Source organism: Tachysurus fulvidraco, chromosome 6 (genome assembly GCF_022655615.1).
Source record: "Tachysurus fulvidraco isolate hzauxx_2018 chromosome 6, HZAU_PFXX_2.0, whole genome shotgun sequence".
Taxonomy (NCBI): domain Eukaryota; kingdom Metazoa; phylum Chordata; class Actinopteri; order Siluriformes; family Bagridae; genus Tachysurus; species Tachysurus fulvidraco.
Window position 1 is genome coordinate 22,460,526 of NC_062523.1, and position 20,841 is coordinate 22,481,366.

The 20,841-nt window shown below is 37.4% G+C and overlaps 1 protein-coding gene across 1 annotated transcript in view; it reads left to right on the forward strand.

Annotated features, from left to right (window-relative positions):
- Positions 1-8,738: 8,738 nt before the first annotated feature.
- The window catches only part of plcl1 (phospholipase C like 1), a 59,078-nt gene continuing 46,975 nt past the window's right edge, over positions 8,739-20,841 (forward strand). The window contains exon 1 of the mRNA XM_027179623.2: positions 8,739-9,439. Coding sequence (XP_027035424.1) covers positions 9,281-9,439 — 159 coding nt within the window. The 5' untranslated portion in view covers positions 8,739-9,280. The remainder of the gene's footprint in view (positions 9,440-20,841) is intronic.

The following is a 20,841-nucleotide window of genomic DNA, read 5'->3' on the forward strand; positions in this document are numbered from 1 at the left end:
CAGATACCAGCTGATGGACAAACCAGCTTCTGCACAGGCAGTTTAGTTTTACAGGAAAATTTAATTAGAATTTTTTAAATTGTCTGTTGTTTTTTTTTAGAGAATATTAAAACTGTCTGTCTTTTATGTGTTTTGTGATATCATTTACATAATACTTGGACAATACTAAGAAGTATTTGGCATTTTCTAAATCGAGTCTAGTTGCTGGAAATGTTGTGCTTGTAAATAGTTCACCGTCACTGTGAGGCCATTTCCGGGCTGAGACTTAAAACAACATATGGGTCACTGAGGACGACTCCGCCATTCCAGCCAACCTCCTTTATTTCTGTGCTTAGCATTTATGTGCTACACATGTTAATAGTACTGTAATAAGTGAAGAACAAGAATGAGCACACACACACACACACACACACACACACACACACACACACACACACACACACACACACACACACACACAGGAATTGAGGGATAAAATTAAAAGCAGTGCTAAACACAGATCTTCATGATCATGATCTTGTAGTTTTTCTTTTTCAAATTTTATGTTGCTGCCAGTTGTATTCCTGCCTACTTGAGACTAACAAAAACAAATCGAACGGAAGAAAAGGAAGGAAAGAGGCCTCAGTATAGAGGAAAAGAGGGAATATGCATAAAAAGATATAGTTTACCCTCAACGCACCTCCTAACAAGAGGGCATGCATCTATTAATACATTCATGTGGGTGAGTCAGGCCCAGAGCAGACCAGTGTGAAAGGAAAAGGTGGAAAACACAGAGCTGATGGAAAAGCTTATTTCTGGTCTACCTGTCAACCAGACAGTCTCAAACAATGCCCACCTGCTGGCTACTGAATGGCACAGAACAAAGAAAAATCTCTATAATCTGCCACATGGACACATTTCATGAAAAAGGGGTTCATTTTATGAATCATTACAAAGAACCTGTTGCACACACATTAGATTGAAGAGAGCTGATAAGAGTGCTGTTTCCCCCCATGCTTTGTTTCTAAATTCATCCTTCCAAAACATCTTTGCATCAAATTTCCTGTTGTTCTTACTTTTGTGGATATCAGCCATTTGCTAATGTAAATTTGGCTTTAATTTACAGCCTGTGTAATTAAAAGGTTTTCACTGGTTTTTACAAGGCCAAAACTTGAAAACAACCATTTTCTGAACCTAGGCTATCCACAGGAAAACAATGCTGTTCTTGAGGCACACCCAAGGGTCATGCGGAAGGACACACATGTTTAAACCAGCAGCCTTGGTATAATCAAAATCTTAGTACAGCAGAGCTAATCATTGTCCGGAACATAGTTTGCATTCAGGAAAAGGGAAGGGTGACAAAGTCAATTTGGTGCCTAATTCATTCATAAATGGTTTAAATGCAAAGCTGGCATTGGAAAATACACACACACACACACACACACACACACACACACACACACACACACACACACACACACACACACACACACACACACACACACACACATTCTTACCTACTTTTCACAGATGTCTTTTATCATACTATTTGGATAATCTTGTTAGTAATCCTCTCAAAACTTCTTTATAAACTTCTCAGAGAAAAGAAAAAAAATAGAAGATTGTAATTCTAGAGAAGGAGCACCATCTTGTGGTACTTAAAGAACATTCACGTTATCAAAGGATTAAATAATACAGACGTTATGTCATATTGGCATTATTTTATACACAGTTTGACTGGTTTTGAAGGTTTAATACATATTGACCTCACACTAGTTTTGTAAGGCAGCACTCTCAGAGGAAGCAGCCTTTTGTGGTGGTATAAAACTGAAGAATCTGCAAAGTTTATCTCCAATCTGACTGATTAACTGGCATTCATAATAATGCCAGTTGTAATGATACATCAACTGATGCTAAGCTAGGGCACATCATCAGTGATGTTCCTGATCTCATTGGGTGTTTCGAGTCTTTCGAAACATCAGACACCCTCCTTCAGGTGACCCAACTGAGGTTGATCAAGCCTCTGCTTGTGCCCTTGCAGCATTTGTCCGCGGATCTGCTCTCTTGATCCAGAGCCACCTCGAAGCCTTCTCTGCAGCCTCTGTGCTATTGCAGATAGCCCTTCTTCTTCTCTCACCCATGATGCAGAGTGCAGTGTAGGGCCTGTAGAGGGACTGCCCTGCAAAGCCTCTGCACCCCACCTCCACAGGTAAGCACCTTGCCTTCCAGCCTTGGTTATGGCAGTCGTTAATGAGGCCTTCATATTTCGCCCTCTTTCACCTTTCAAGGTGGTATTGACGACATGCTGGTGGAACTTGTAGGGAACTTGTCTACACACGTCCACTTTCAGCTACCAATCCTGTGCGGTGTTCAGAAGCCCTGATGTTGCCCTGGCAGATCTTTCTGGTTTCTCTCCAGCCCTGAGGAAGCTGATGGTTTGCTTGGAGTGCTTTGAATTCCAGCAGCTGTTTATAGCAGTCCGGATGCTCTCAGCAATTGTTTTGAGCACCATGTCATGCCTCCAGTGATACTGGCCTTCCCCCAAAGCTCTTGGACAGCAGCTCAAGATATGCTCAAGAGTTCCCTTTCTCTGGCGCAAGACACATTCTGGTGTATCAACCAGACCCCAGGTGTACAGGTTGAATGGGCTGGGGAGGACGTCATAGACTGCCTGCACCAGGAACTTGATGCGGTGTGGCTCTGCCTGCTAAAGGTCAGCCCAGGTGATCTTCCTCTCCACAGCTTGTTCCCATTTATAATATTGATATAATATAATATTATATTTTTATATATACAATATACTTTTGTATATTGTTCTGAATAAAGCCATCTGCTAAATGCTGTAAATGTAAATTAAAAAGTAAATAATAGTGAGGGTTTAACTTGTTATTGGTTAGTGCTGGTATATTACAAACCACTTCTCAGTTCTTTTAGGGACCCCAGATTTGTTAATTTCCTACTCACTAGCCACAGCTCATCCCACTCAGCTCAGCATGCCATGAGTAAAGTTCAGTGTGCAATTAGCTGAAGTCAAGGAAAGAAAAATAATATAATGTCCGCAGGTGGTCTTTCACAAGATTTCTATGCTGTGTTTCTATGTACAGTATATGCAGTATTTAGACATGAATAGTGGAAGTCTGCCACCTGGAGTAGCATTACAAGCTTTAAGGTCCTCAATTCAATCCTGAGCTCTGGTTACTGCCTATGTGTGTTTCCTTTGTGTACTCTCATCTCTTTAGACATGCTAGTAGGTGTATTGGTGACTCCCACTTGCCTCTAGGTGCCAGAGATCCTCCAGTACTGTTCGACTGATCCCATCATCTTTTAGGGTGCAAAGAAGTTATGCAACAAGACCCTTCTGTGTTAATAAACTTCCTCTAGATGTCAGAACAGCTTAGCACTTCAATAAAAAGGTGTATTTGTGCTATTGTTGATGTTTTACCTCCTGAACAGATATTTAGGACTGTCCAGGTTATAGAGAACTATTATCAATGTATTCGTTAGTCTTCATAGCACTTCTGTAAGTTGTTTAGAATAAGGGCATCTGCCTAAGGCCATAAATGTAAATATAAATGCAAATGAATGTGCGTGTGCTTGCATGTGTGTGAGTGTGTGTACAGTATGTGTGTGTGTGCATGGAGCCCTATAATGGGCTGGCATCCCATTCAGAGTGTATTACTATTGATCCAATTATGTAATATACAATAAGGGACTTTATATAGAAGCATGGTTTGTGTTTAAGTCCATCATTGTTGTGTAAAATTCTCCCTTCAGCTCCTAATCCATTATCGGGAGGTCAGTGTGACATAGATGCACTCGCACTTGCACTCGAAAATCTCTCACTCTGTGCTCAACAGCCATCCTCTTGTGTTAATCCACTCTTCCCGAAAGCTGTGACAGTGTAACGTTGTACAAAAGCATTTCTAACCAACCACAATTTTTGTGTGTGCAGGTGCACATCTGTGTGTGTGTGTGTGTGTGTGTGTGTGTGTGTGTGTGTTCTGTTTTACCTAATGTGGTATGTTTGTAATCTAGTCTGGTAAATTAATGGCTGCTGATTGCAGTCAAGGTCTTCAGTGTCAGTCGAAACTTCATATTTGAACTAATCCACAACACAGTTTTGTACAATAAAATTAATCTTCCACTATAATGACAATTAAACCCACCTCAGGGTTTTATTAAAGTAATATCTAATGTCAGTGTGTCTGCAGAGTGTGTGTATGTGAATGTGTGCATACATGTTTTGTCTGTGTGTGTGCGTATGTGTGTGTGTGTGTGTGTGTGTGTGTGTGTGTGTGTGTGTGTGTGTGCACGTGTGTGTGAGATAGCCACGTGCACTAATTTCAACAGTAATATTACCTAGTAGTTAAGATCTGTCTTCAGGAGGAAGAATTTATACATTACCAACATATACACTACAAAAAAGAGTTATTAAAGGATTCTTTGGATGATTAAAGCTTCCTAAACACGTTCTAAATAAACATGTAAGAATTATACCACAGACACAAATCCTCTATGAATTTTGTTAACAATACTATATATTATTGTATAAAAAAACACTGCTTACAGTTATAACATTCTTTTAACTCTTTTACTGCCAATATACATTTGAAATAAATGTTAGACAAAATCCTAACAAGCATAAGATGAGAACAACAGTAAGTTACAGTCATGAAGATCTATCAAGCTAGATAGCATTAGCATAACATTAGCTACTTAGCCACACTATCAGTATCACACTATACTAAGCACTGCCTGATTATTTTCACTTATCCTTACCCACTTAATCTTTTATTTTCTACAGTAACAGATCTAGGCTTTTTTATCCATTAAATATTAGGTAGTTATTATTACACAGAGAAGGCTTTAGGTGAATGATTTTGGTGTGTAGTTTTAAGAAATGATGCTGTGTGTTTTTCTGGGTTGATTCAATATAGTTAAAGGTGTATTACAGAAGCCATAAGGAGTGATTAAGACCATTTTATATAGTCTAATCTACCAGTACTGTAAAAATCTTCCCCACTGCATCGTTGCTTTATACCTCGAATCGTGTTTAAAGTGTCATATGTTTGAAAACAATGTTATATTTTAAAAAATGACACATTCTTTACAATCTAGTCAGATCGTTTATGACTTCCTGGAAATGTGAGTTTAAGTAAACAGGTTTTGTGGTAATTGATATGGCAGATAAAAAAAAAAAAAAGCTTCAGCATTAACTCTTTGTCATTTTCATTCCTTGTGTTGTTACTTCTAAATCGGTTATTGTATTATACCCTAAATATTGTGCATATGGTCTCTTGTGCAGCTAATTATCTTTATTTACATATTTACAATTAACAATTTATCCAAAAAATAAATACATATTATAACTCTATATGTACTGCATTGGTTTTCATTTTAAAACAGACTCAAAATTGGCCAGATCTTTAAATCTTAGTGGACTGAGTAGACCTTAATGATGTTGTGTCATTTAATTAGAAAACATTATTTAAAAAACTCTAAAAATCTATTGTTAAGGTACTGTAGCTTTAAGTAATGTTCAACACAGGAAACGGTGAGGATGTGCAGGGCTTTGCACCTGCACATGTCTCAGTTTTTTTACCAAAACAGCACATGAGGGAGGAGAATATGGTGCATGGAGGAATTAAAAACAACAAGGCCCCTGACACACATCTGACACTACTTCCAGACATGACTCCAGTAGCACAGGGGTGGATATGGTGAGGTTTATACAAAACATTCCAGCTCACTTGCTGTACACAAATTAGGCCATAGATTTATTTGTACTTTCTCAGAGCTGATGATGAGCAGCTTTTATAAGGAGGGAGTTGTTGGAAGAGCAAAAGGATCATCAATACGCTTGTACACCATGTATACAGTATTAGATATACTTGAGAATTACAAAATTTCTCACATATGTTTATTTGCTTGATGGACATGTCATTTTGAAAATGATCTCAGTCTAACTAATTATCTAACTAATAACCAGTCTAATTATTTTCAGATTATATTTTTCTTGCTAAGAATGTCACTTTTGTAAGTCATCCAAAGGTAAAACATGATGACATAAAATATAAAAAAAGAAAAAAGCCTTAAAAGCTTTTAATCTACCAGGACTGTAAAATTGTTTCTACAACACTGTTGTATTGGACTATGAATCACATTTAGTGTTACTACTTTGACAGTATTTTATTGCAAAGAAATTACAGACAGTCTTTTCAATGTAGTCACATAATTAATTAAATGTTATGTAATAAAGAGGTTTATATAATATATATGTATTTTTATTTATCCCCCCCCCTAACCCCCCCCCCCCCACACACACACACACATTTTGACCGTTATCTTAGTAAAACATCCCTGGATTGTATTACCCTGTAATCTATAAGCCTGTATGGCATACAGTATGTTTTTCTTTCCTGTATACTTATAATGTTATAGCCATTGGTCTAGCGTATTATACCACCTGGTGCACAGTACTTAGAGATTTACAATTAAAACAGTTGATCATATATTTTATCTTACTGTTCATGGCCAACTGCACAATCTAAAACTGGCCCTGCCTGCAAACAAAAATAGATAATAAACATGGCACTAGATATCCATCAGGACTAAGTACTAAATGTATTCCAGGCACCTGCAAGGAATGAATTTCAGCAATGTTCATGCAGAACTCCTTAAGCTGGTTTGCAAACAGAAGGATATTTAACTCTCTCTCTCTCTCTCTCTCTCTCTCTCTCTCTCTCTCTCTCTCTCTCTCTCTCTCTCTCTCTCTCTCTCTCTCTCTCTCTGTGTCTGTGTGTGTGTGTGTGTGTGTGTGTATTGCCCAAATAGAGCAGGTAGAATGTTTAGGCTTGTGTCTGTTATGTTCTAATCATATTTCATACCTTTCTGCCATTTAAGCTCTTAACACTCATACATTACCTCACACCAAGACACTACTTTTGGCAGACGCTCAATTCACATTCAACTCAGAACTAGTTAAGGTCCTGTTTATTAAAACTAAGCAAACCTTGAATTTCATTCAGATACATCTATCTATCTATCTATCTATCTATCTATCTATCTATCTATCTATCTATCTATCTATCTATCTATCTATCTATCTATCTATCTATCTATCTATCTATCTATATTTTATGCTACATATATGGGCAAAGAATTAAACTGAGTTTATTAGTCATATTGAAAATAATTCTTTCTGACACACACACACACACACACACACACACACACACACACACACACACACACACACACACACACACACACACACACACACACACACACACACCATATAACAGCTTAGTATAACAGTAGCACTGAGATGCTAGTGACTAGCATCGGAAAGGTGTGAGACTTCTGGGACCATTGCTAATAACCCTGGAGCGCTATCTACATTCCACAATGTCATAGGGTGAAAATCACAGTCTTTTAAGAACTTGACTTCAAAATTTAAAGGGATGCACAAAAAAAAAACACTTTAAAATTTTTTTGGGCATAACAGAGTTCTGGGATATTAATCCAAATGCAGGATTTATACTGTGTCAGTCAACTTCACATGACCTTAAAATACACCATTGTCTCTGAAAATAAGCCAAATACTATCTGACAGTAATCTTATGGTGTCAGATAATACTGTGTTTTCATGTCCTATCCTCTCACTTTACACCTATAATCTGAAACTAAACTGACATGAACTAGCACGTCTATAACGTATATATTTCCTGTGTGTCTCTGAACTTCTGTCTTAAAATGTTACAGTGTCTAATAAATGGAACAGTACTGTTTTATGAAGACTTGAGAATTATAAGACTCTGATAGCAGTGCTGTAGTAATGACTGGCAGAATTACAATTTTCCATTTTGCCATTTTTAATAAGTAAGTAATAAAACACAAAGTGCTTTCTTTTATAGGATTATTTACTGTACATGTAGTAGGTTTTGATAAGCTAAGAGTAATTATTTTACCACAAACTCTCACTCTTAAATTTTCTCTCTCTTGAAGCACAATAGTCTTATATCCTGACATACGATATCCTCTAGTGTCTTCATCCATAAATGTTAAATAAACATTTCCTAACTTTTCAGCCCATCCCTTATTATATATTATACTTTGTTAAACAACAACTTGTTTTTTTCTTAAATTCATTTGCCTTACATTATGCTATGTAAACCAGCCACTATGCAGTCCATGAGAATTTGCTATTGTCAGAACACCTTCTGACCAATCAGATTCAAGAACTCAGCAGCACTGTGGTATAGAGTTATGATATATGAATGTATATTTACAGTAGATCAAAGAGTTCACCTTGGTCTGCACAGTGTATATGTAAATATGTATATATATATACACTAACACTAATTAGTAGACAGTAATAGACTACATGCTTGTAGGGTGTTTGGATAAGATAAATCTTAGAATTTAAATACTAAATCTAAATATCTTCGTTTGGTATTATAACGGTAGTATTTAATATTTTGGCAATATATCTATTCTATTTTGACAAGCCACACACTACTGTATGCACAAACATGTCAAATGGGACTACATCTACGGTAGCCATGGTAACCTCTTGTATTTTGAATCTACCATAGCGTGTGGTTTGGCAAAAGCGCACCATGCCTTTTTCATGATAACCCCGCCCCTTGGAGAACCAGTCTGGCGGCTGTGGCGCGAAAGACCTGTAGAGTCCCATTTGATTGGTCAGAAGCGAGCCTCAATCACGGGTGAGGGGCGGAGACTCGCAATCGCTGCGTACTGTTTCGTTTTACTTGTCAATCGCGACCACGGCGCTGGTCGATCACACGTCTTGTGTGTGCAGAGGAAACATCAGGCTGTTTTTTCTACAGTGAACTTACATGACATGACTTCTAACTCCACTTGAGCAGTAAATGCACCATCTGAAGTAAATGCAGCAATGGTTTGGGGACATTTTGGACTCGCGATAAAGTCTTGCTCCAGGATGGAATCTTAGAAGAGGTATTTTTTGAAGAGGTTTTTTTTTGCTGGCGTGTGAGGGCTTTATTTATTTCCCCCTCATTCACTGTTATGCGTAGAAGTTGCTTCTTTAGCGCTTCTTTTTTTTTTTTGTTTATAATTAAGTAGACAGGAAACTTGTTGCATGCTGTAGCGCATAGACTCCGGTGTTACTGCGTGCGTGCGCAATAACGCGCATATAACGCACTGGCTCATATAAAGTAAATAATACACGCGTGAGCTGACTTGCCCATTCTAAACAGCACGCTCACTGGCAAGCTCACTGAAAAAAAGCTGGTTTATGTTGGTGATTTGAGCTGTGATGGAGAGAGATTGTGATGGGGAGGAAACCGTGGACTCGATCCCCACGGGCGCGAGGCGAGGCGCGCGGAGGAGCGGAGTGCTGCTGCCTGACACCGACACACCGCTGCTGGAGAGCGTGAAGGCAGCGACAGCGCCACGGAGGAGCAGCATCATCAAGGTAGGTCTGGAACAACAGCACTACAGGGAATTGATCCCAAAGCGCAACAGTGTGACGTCAATAATAAAACCCACTTGAGTTTTCTTCCCATTCAAGCATTACATTTATGCCATTTAGCAGTCACCCTTATCCAGAGTGACTTACATTTTTTGATTTTTTTTAATTTCAATTTACACAACTGAGCGTTAAGGGCCTTTCGGTTCGAACCAACGACCTTACGAGCAGTAGAACTTCATGTGTGATAAGATGGCTAGGAATTGGTGTGTCAAAATTGCAGCCAAACGTTGAGCTGTAAAACATGTTTCCCTTTTAAGAAGAAAATGTTGATTTTTTTTTTTTACCAGTATGTTGTACTATCCCTTGTCACTAGTGTTTTATCGTGAAATATACACATTTTTACACTATGGAGCAAAACCTTTGTGGACAACTGACCATCACGCCCATAGGTGAGCCTTTTCCGATTTGTTGTCCCAAAGCTATAAGTTTACAATTATATAGGCTGGAACTAAGGAGCCCAAATCTGATCCAGCATGACAATGCATCTATGTTCAAAGTGAGCTCCAGGAAGAAACTTTGCCATATGTTGCCTCAACCCCACTGAACATTTTTGGGATGACCTGGAACACCGACCTTGTCCTGACATCAGTGCCTGACTTCGCTAATTCTATTGTGGCTGAATGTACTCAAATCCTCACATCCACACTCCAAAATCTAATGGAAATCATTTATTTTAACAGCAGATCGTAGTGGAATAAATCTGGATGTGATGTTAAAAAATCACGTATGGGTGTGAGGGTAAGGTGTCCACAAACATTTGGCCCTGTAGTGGAGCTTGTATATGTATCTTCTTCTTAGGGGCATATAATGTACTATTACAGCTTTATCATAAAAGTTAATAACAATCCAACTGTATACATGAAATATTTTTCAAAGGTACTATACCAAAAGATGAAATATATGTATTAAAGGGAGAAAAGTTAAGGGTAACACCCCAGCTGCAACGAACACTACAGTTTATTAAGCTGCTATTTTCATGAGAGTGTAAGGTCACTATGATTGACCTTACCTGACTTTCTGAGACTGTCTATCATAGACCTGACCCTCTTCCAATCTATTGGGTATCCTGTAATTATAGCCCACCCATAAATATCTAACATTGTTTATATAACTAACTGCAGGATGTAAGATGAAGCTTTACTGATAACTAATTAGGTTGTAGTACACAGCAAACTTACAACAACACAAATCACCCACACTGTGACAAAAAAAGATTATATTCTAGTACATACCGAACAGTAAAACCTACATATAATCTTTAAAAAGCCAGACACTGACACCATCAAGGGTCTTTAACAATAAAAATAAATTAAGAGTCAGTCCATCCACTCATTAAAGTGTACAGACGTTCCATAGTGAATCATGAACCCTGAAATGGAGAATTTGGACTGTTTAAGCTTGTCCAGGACCGTTGTTTTGCTTGAATACAATACAGATCATTTTCTAGACATCTGAAGAGAATTTGTGCTTTTTTATTAGCCTGTTAGAATTGTGTGGTATCCAAAGAAACAGATGGAATGAACCAATCGAAACTACACAATACACAAATTATAAAGTCGACCAGTCAAATGGTATGTCATGTCTACTGCATATGCTTCAAAGTATTTATTGCTCATTTGATGGCAGTATCCTGATATACAGTATGATATGTGGTTACTCTGTGATGCATACAGTTGTGGTGAACTTGAAGTTCACTGAAAAAGGAAGTCGACTTGGCAAACATTTGTAAACATTTACAAAAAGAGACTGCGTCTCTGGTAAATTACCTGTGTACAGCTTATTGTAAAGAGGAATTTTCGGTGCTCAATAGAACGGAAAATGAGAATTTTATTCCTGTCTCTTGCTTTGAAAGTTTTGTCTTTGCACAGCTGGCAGTGCCTGTCTGAGACATGGGCTGGAAGCAGCTCTGGCTAACTGACAGATGGCAAAGAGGATGATGATGTCAGTGACAAGCACAGACACGGGAGCTTTCAGGGGATGGTTCATGTGACTTGTCCAACTCTGGATTTGGTCCTGTCTCTTCTAGATCCAAAGTATGAGTAATGCCCAGCAAAAGCCAGAGAACCAAGCCCATGTGAGAAGACACACAAGCCAGTGTTGTTTCATAGTTGTCTAGGGTGCAGCAGCAGCATATCTAGGCAGAGGCAGGAGTACGTGTTAGAGCTCCTAGGAGATCTATTAAAGGTGTGTCACATATTTTGCTGTGTGCAGTCCCAGTACACATAAGCAAATGGAATAAAAATCAGCATCAGCATCCACTGCTTAGATCTGGTACATAAAGACAATTGTCCTTCTGCCCTTGAGCAAGATACTCTGTCTGAACAGCTTAGTTAGAGCGTAATTGAATGTCGATATTTTTGGTGAGCAGAAAACGGATAATAAGAGCACATTGATTTCCGGCCTTGAGTCGTCGGTAGAGAATGGCTCAGATCTGGCAGATTAATGTGTCGTATGTGAGCTCTAATTTAGAGTTAAGCCTTCTGCCCTGATTTATGCTTTATTGTGTAATTATATCAGTACGTTCAAAGACTTGCTCTACTTGAAAATTCTTACTCTGCAGTTCACCTGGTTACACAGTTACCTTGATCGTAGGACACAAGCATTTATAAATATAGCAACCAAAATTGCTGAACTTATAATTTTTGATAAATGTACTAAGTGCATTGGATTGATTCTGGAAGTTCAAGTTCAATTCAAATTAATTCAAGTTTATTTGTATAGTGCTTTTTACTCAAAGTCTCAAAGCAGCTTTACAGAACATAAACATAGAACAAAAGGTTCTTATAAAGAATAATATAAAGATTAATAGAATGCAAAATTCAAGATTAATATTAGATAGATTTAGTTCACAATGTGTATGTATTTATCCCCAATGAGCAAGTCTGAGGTGACTCAGGCAGCAGTGGCAAGGAAAGGAAGTAAGCCTTTTTTCTCCAGATACTAAATAGGATGAAACTAAATGCAATGGAAATCTACTGTTCTGTGTCATTAATCGAGCTCTGTCCTGCTCAATGATCAGTGTAGACTTTACCTCCTCGTGTGGACCTTCTGTTGTTATGCCTAATGGTAAAAAAAGAAAAAAAAAGAAAAGAAAAATACGTCAGTAATTTATTCAAAACTACAAAGAGTGCACAACAAAAATGGTCAATGCTGATATTTGAAGATAAACGAACAGTTTAATGAGCTCAAATATTTACTTTTGAATTAAAACTGATTTTAATGCATTAAAAACCTTTCTAGAGTGATCACATGTCAGTTTTGTGTGTGTGTGTGTGTGTGTGTGTGTGTTTGTGTGTGTGTGTGTGTGTGTGTGGAGTGGAGTTCACTCTGTTCTCAGCCCTGGACAAGCACTCTTTTCAAAGTACTGCTGATTTCTGGTAAAGAAGAATAACAATACAACAGCTGTGACAGTTATGTGACTTTGTAGTTGCATGAGCTTTTGTTTGTGTGTATGTGTGTGCGTATGTGTGTGCGTGTGTGTGCTCTGCAGGTTGGGTGTTGGCAGGGGGCAGAGTAGGACTTCTGTCTACTTGTGTCACTCTGCTACTGGTGCCACAACACACAGAGCTATGTTGTCCTTTCTCAGTCATAAAGCATCAATCTGACTCACCATGATCTTACCAATGCGTTATGTGTTTGTCTGTGAGAGAGTGAGAGAAATATTCCTAGAAGAGGAAGTGAAACCATTTATGAACATAGGCAAATGGTGCCACTTTTTTTCTCACCAGTATCTCACTCGTGGTATTTTTTTCCTTCTCATTCTCTTACAATGTTCAACAGTGCTTACTTATATTTACTTAGAACCATTTGTACTACTTTTTCATGCAAAAGTACCACACACACACACACACACACACACACACACACACACACACACACACACACACACACACACACACACACATTGTTTAATGAGCTGAAGGCCTGGCTTGATCTTCTTAGTTAATTGAGCCTCCAAAAGTCTCTTTTTCTATCAATTTCCTGTATTTAATAACCTACGTGATGTTTGGATTTTGATTCCAGCTTACATAAATTTGTTACATTCTTTCCCACATTTACCCTTCTACTGGTTTGCTGTTGGATAAATTAAATGACAAGTGTTTAAACTGCAGAAAGAGATCATTGTGCTTTCCCTGTCTATTTTTTTTTTTTTTTTTGCATATGCCATTGAGGGAATGGAGGGAGGGAGGGATGACAGAAAAGTCTTATCAGTTTTTAACTTCCTGTTTAGTAACACCCAAACCCACAACGGTTTCTTTGAGATCTTGCATTCACTCTGCTGTTTAATGTATGTGAAAGTCTGTTATTGTTAGAGCTCTACTAGGGTCATGACAAGGAAAACTCATCCAAACACGATGGGGGGAGAGTGTGGAAGAGGACACCATCAGAGACAGAGGCAGGAGAGAATAAAGAGCTGTGATCAGGGGTGAAGTAGAACTGTGATAGTCAAGTTTAATGGAAGATGAAAAATAGAACAAGTAAGGAATTAAACAGGGCATGTTTTTATAGGAGAATAATCAACAATAGTGTAAAAGAGTTCATCTGACTGATTTCCTTTTATACCAAAGCAATTACATGAAATTAATATTTTAGAGAATAATGCTATGGTTGTTTTCTTTTTTCTCTCTTTATAGTTCTGTGTAATGTTGTGAAACCTGTTATCCATTACATACTTGCATTGTTGCCTTGCTAGAATCTATTTTATCTTTTCTCTTGATCTTTCAAAGAAACCAGAAAGAGTAAAATATTGTTTTGTCAAAAATGCTTGATTTTTTTTTTGTTTTTTACCTTTAATGCAAATTGCAGATATTTTTTATTTTATTTATTTATTTATTATTTATTTTTTGTGAAAAACTACTTGAACTTGAATTGATGAATTTTCAAGCACAGGATTCTTATTTTGAACTTCTATCAGCGAAGACACATACAGTATGTAATTACTTTCTATGAATGCCGTAGTTTTATCTGAAGCACTTGAATGGAAGAAAATTTTTGCTGAATGTGTGATGTGATAATGTCACTCAAAATTTACATAAAATCTGTGGTCATTTTGTTCTGACTGTTACTATGCTGTTAGTCTGACACCATAGACTTGCGAAAAAATTGCCTTTCCACTTTTTCACTTGGATTATTGTTCCAGTTTAAAACTAAAAGTGTTAGAGCAAGCACATTAATATAAATTTGTGTACGAACTGCTATGACAGAGCTGCTGATGCAGAAAAAGAATCAACACATTCTGATCAACCAGATTAGAAGAATCATCAGGGCAAGAGATGTTCATCTGTGTCTTCTGTCATATTCAGTGGATCAGTGTATTTCAGTGTAGAACTAGAAGAACTTGCCTAAATGGAACCTACACACCTTACAACGGTCCTCATTGTTCCGTACACACACACACACACACACACACACACACACACACACACACACACACACACACACACACACACACACACACACACACACACACACACACACACACACACCAAATCAAATCATTTCTGTTAATGATTCTGTTGATGTACTTCTGATGCTGAGATTCAGATACACACTGTTTGCCTGCATGTTTAAAATTCAGCAGTTTTCTAAGTCTGCTCTGATAGCTAGGATTAAACCACCATTGTTCATAATCATAAGTCAACTAAGCTCAGCTGTTCCAGCCTGTAGTTTGTCAGAGTCTTTTCCCAGCAGCGCCAGCCTGGGCATTCACACAAAACAGACACTGAAGGTCCTGCTAGTCCAAGTTCCATCTTAAGGGGCATCTCTCAACTAAACATACTGTACACAGTGTGCACACACTGTAATATGTACAGAACGATGTAGAAGGTTGTGAGACCTTTAGTGCTAAATATGTCTGATTGAATAAAAAGGTGAAATGTGTGTGTGGTTTCAGTGTGTTGTTCGTGTCTTGGGTGAAGAGAGAAATGAAATCTCTCTGTTTGAGAGGACTGAGATCATCACAGCATGCTATGAAATCCTTTTTTAAATAACAGGACGACCGGTTCCACATTAACACACAAACACTCCGCTGTCTCAAGCCTCCACATCTTCGTCTGTTTTTGCTCAAAAGCTCAATTGGGGGTGATGAAAATTTTTAAGTTCCATAGAGTGTCCGTTTGGGCCGAATTACAGCAGGAACAGTTAAGCACCATAAGACTTTACACATCTGTAGACCATTCATGGATCTGAACAAGATGGAGAAACCTAAAATCGGGATACACACACACACACACACACACACACACACACACACACACACACACACACACACACACACACACACACACACACACACACACACACACACACATGTTTTTTCTTGTAGGGACATTTGTTAAAACCTTCAGATATTCTTTGTATCCTTTGGGGACATTTGGTTCCTACTATGAAATAAAAATTTAACCATTTATAAGCCCAAAATTGCATGTGGATTAGAAAGCTCCTATTTAAAATTTGATATTTTCTACCTTTTTAAGACAAATTGGATTTTTCAGTGCTTTTTTTTTTTTTTTTTTAAATATTCAGGATGCTGAAAGGTAGAAAACCCATCTGTAAAAGCATTTCAGTCCTAATCTTCTCTTAAAAGATGAAGGACTGGACTAAAGACACCATCAGAAAAAAAAATTGCTTGCTAGTTGAAGTTGATAAACTGTGTCTTTGGGGATTGGAGTCTGGATTCCTGAGTGTATTGCTTGGACTCAGGGTAGAACCAAATTGGCATAAAACAAGAACTATTTCAGCAACTTTTTTTAAAAGCTAACCACAGCTGCACGGGACTTGGATAGCCATTATGTGCAATGCTGTGTAATCACCCAAACATTTCCATTTCATGAAATCATGAAAAATTCAGTCCATTCTCTTTTAGTAGAAATAAAGTTTTTCTTTACTCACCCGTAACACGATAGACTCTGAACTAACTAAAATGATTGATGTGATCAGCTTAAAATCAGGATCAGGCTGAAGCAATAGCTATAGCTTCATGTCATCTGCCGCTGGTTATCAGTCCTTAATAGCTGTAATTATTTCCATCTGTCCTGCACAAATGTTTAAATTCAGACCCTCAGGAGGACATCGTTTGTTATTAGAACGTCAAACGGTATCCCTAGCAACACTTGAGAATTACATCAGATAAATCACATTGTAACTGCCCTCATAGATTTAACTGTGGTGGGAAGATGAACAACACAGCTTTTTATTTTCAAGTTAAGATTGGCAAACTATTCTATTTCTCATGGCCTGAAGATACTCTCCGGTTTTCCATTCCTTTCCTTTTTTGTGCTAGTGGCTACTTATTCCACCATGTGCTCGGGACACATGTAGCGGGTATTTCCTGTCAAATACAGGAAATGACAGGAGGATTGAGGGTTCTTCCAACCCTGTGACTCTTCAACATTGTATGGGCAATATCTATAGACTGTATAGGCTCTGACATCTTCAATCAGTGTAAACAAATAAATTATTTTAGGATTGCAAATCTGATATAAAACGAGTCAGGACACTGTTTGCTTTTAGTGTGAGATGTTTTTCCCTCTTTTGGGATAATTTTATACGGTGGTGGCTCAAGTGGTTAAGCCTCCGGGGTGTTGATTAAAGGTTTGGGGTTCAAGCCCCAACACTGCCAAACTACCACTGTTGGGCCCTTGAGCAAGGCCCTTAACCCTCCCTGCTCCAGGTGCGCCGTATCATAGCTGCCCCTGTAATCCGACCACAACCTTCTCAGTTGGTATATGTGAAGAAAATAATTCCGCTGTAATGTATATGTGGCAATAATAAACTTCCATGCCAGCCAGTTCAATCTTACAGAATTTTAGTGATTGAAGAAAGCACTTTAAAATTTTAGAGGATTATAAAAAAGCACTTGGGGCATCTCAGAGAGCAGAAGTGGGTTTGGTATCACGTTTATTTTGAAGACATGTATTTGTGTTTTGGAACTTGACTATAAAAATATTGTCCCTAGTTGGATAGATTTGACATTTCTGAGTGTCTTTTTTTTATGTGAGTCATTAACCACCATTGTGGAGTGTGACACGACAAAGACACATGGACACCACAAAACACACAAATTCTATTTTTTGGCCTCTGGGAAAAAGTGTTATCCTTTATCAGTGTCTAGTCTAAAGATTTATCTCCTTCACTTTATGGACACTGCTCTCCAACAGCACTGTGATTGTTCATATATTTGTCTGGTATGTCTACAAAGGCCAAATGACATAGTTTTATCATTGCTAAGAGAGAAAATAGTTTTTTTATCATTCGTTATTGAAAGACGACTCACTTACATCAACATTTATATCCTAATTTAGTAATGTAAAAACATTTATATATATATATATATACACACATATATACGTATATATATATATATATATATATATATATATATACGTATATATATATATATACGTATATATATATATATATATATACATACGTATATATATACATATACGTATATATATATATACGTATATGTATATATATACGTATATATATATATATATATATATATATATATATATATATATATATATGTAAATAATCATAGTCACAGTCACAACTTGAGTTCCCACTTTGATGGTCAGCTTCATCCACATCAGTCCCGGTTTCATCACCTGAGGTAAAAATCATTCTCAGCATTTAAACTCCAGCCTCATCATCGTCTCTTCACTTCACTGATTTCCAACATTGGTGGAGGAATAACACTGATTAGTTCAGCCAGTTCTGTTGCATATATGTTGCTTGTACTTTGAGTGCCTTTCACTGTTTCACATCATCAGTGTGATGGTTCAGGAACATTTCAGACTATCTGAATACAGCAAAACTGCATTTTACTGCTACTACATCACTTCTTATTAAATGCAAACTGGTTTTCCCTTATTGTATTTGGAAAAAATATGGGTTAGTCTTAGACGCTTCTTTTTTTAGTCTTCTTAGACTTTTTCTTTATCTGATCCTTTTTTCTACCGTCAGTGAAGCCTCTTAGGCACAGACACACTAATGACCAGCAAGTAGACAGCGATAAGGACAGAGCATATAGACCAGAGAGTCAATAGTCGAATAGAAACGAAGGTTACGCTACAAAAGTGACCTCTTTGCAAGTGACAGTGTCTTGAAAATAGCAAATGTAGTTTTTCAGATTATAAGATTACTTCATCTGTAGATGTTTGAAATAAGTTCTTTTGGCAGATCCTTTTGCTAAATTTAGACATATATTTGTAGGAAGAAGCAAAAATTGATCTGTCAATAAAGTAAAAATCTAAATCTTGAAATTATTTAAAAAATAGTCTAGAACTATGTTTAATAATCATAGTATATTTTTTATTGTGTGTTGTCTTATAATAGGGAATATTAGAGAAATTTGGCTATATCTAAGATATTGTCACTTGCTACAATGTCCTTTGGTGTAGTTTACCAATTATTAGGTCAGCGTGCTTTGATAATCAGCCACGTACCTAATACAATAAGTAAATAAACAAATAAAAAATGCTAAAGGACAAAGACACATGCAAACACTTAATCATTTATTATTTTCCAGAAATGGTTGATTAAAGATGGCTTGATATCTTTGTACGTGAAGGCCAGTGGCAGTGGCTCACTCTGTTTTATGACTCAGTGATATCCATCATATCATTTGTGGCATTTGCCCTTATCCAGTGAAACAAACATTTTGTCTCAGTTTATACAACTGAGCAGTTGAGGGTTATTGGCCTTGCTCAATGGCTCAGCAGTGGAAGCTTGGTGGTCGTGGAGTTTAAACTCACAACCGTAAAATCTGTTGGCCACTGCCTTAAGTGCTGAGTTACCACATCCCCCCCTGCTCTCTCTGTGCATAACCTTGGACAGAGAGAGCAGACTTGTCTGCCAGTGGATAATAAATGAGCCTGCTTGGAGATTTGTATTGGTTTTGGGATTGTTCCTAACACTAGTGTTTCCTTGATTGTGGTTTAAATGACACAGACAGATAATGGCAGGCAATGGGGAAGTGCTGTGTGGCTCTGCCAGACCACCATTAGAGATAAAGCCTCAGCAAGATATAAATAGAAGGAAAGCTACAGTAATGGCAACACTGGAAGGGTCTCCCCCTTCCAATACACCCCTTTGTTTTATATATACATATATATATAATCTTAATCAATTTATCTGTCTACTGGGGCTGATGATGTAATAGCAAAACAGCATGATAAATGATGTCACAGTATCAGAGCACTTTTTTTTTGTTTTCTTAACCATTAAAAAAACGTTAATTTCAATTTTAAATTTGATTTCATTCTGAACATTTATACATTTAATTTAATTGTCTTTCTTTCTTTCTTTCTTTCTTTCTTTCTTTCTTTCTTTCTTTCTTTCTTTCTTTCTTTCTTTCTTTCTTTCTTTCTTTCTTTTTTCTTTCTGACTCTTCCTTCATGTTTGTGTTATTTTTAAACATTTAAAATAAAAATTCATGACTTTTTTCTAAAAAAATTATTCTACACATAAATAAGTTCAGTTTTCATTCAGAAGATTTGGATCGTGTGTCATAGAAATTTCTTAACAAATCATGATATTTTTGTCATACTGGAAACTCTTATTTTCTACACATTTTACTCTGGTACATTTGAAATCACTGGCAGTTTCAGGGCCTCCGTGCAGGCCACTAAAAAATGACACATGCAGCGATGCAAAAAGAAAAGTGCCTTGGGCTGGAATTCACATGCAAACAAGAGACTAATTGAAATAATTAGTGGTTTTGGAGCATGGCAAGAGTGGCTTTTTCCTAAAACCCTCATTCTCATTGCAGGAACTCAGCCTTCATTAGAGTCAGCTGAGCTGTAAATAGCTCTGTTCTGTTCCTAACTTTCCCTACCAGTGTGCCCATCTCCTCTACTCCACTATCCCTTTTCTCGCTTTTACTTCATAATCTCTGGCCTCTTAGGCTCATTTAGTGAACATGTTCAACATTCTTTTGATTCGACTGCTATTAAATGCAATCTGAACAGCTTACTTTGCACTCTTCCGTTGCTGTATGGCATTTTGAATGGTTTAAAATTTATTCCAAAACGTTAAAGACCAGATCTGATTGTCTTTTTCTGTCACGTTCATGGGAGGAAGCAAACCCAGGATTGTTAACGCGCACAGCCTTATATTCGGATGCTTATAACTTCTCTGTATGCTTAGTCAGGAGGAGCTTATCACTGAGAGCAGACATGAAGAAGAAAGGAAGTAGCCTAGTGATATGTAATGATATGTTTAAATATTAAGCTGAAGCTCAATCTGTTTCTAGCTTGGCGAGATTTTAAATGAAGCAAATGTATGGAATATTGAAGCATGGTTCTTTGCGTTTGTTCATTCAATTACAGCAAAAAGAC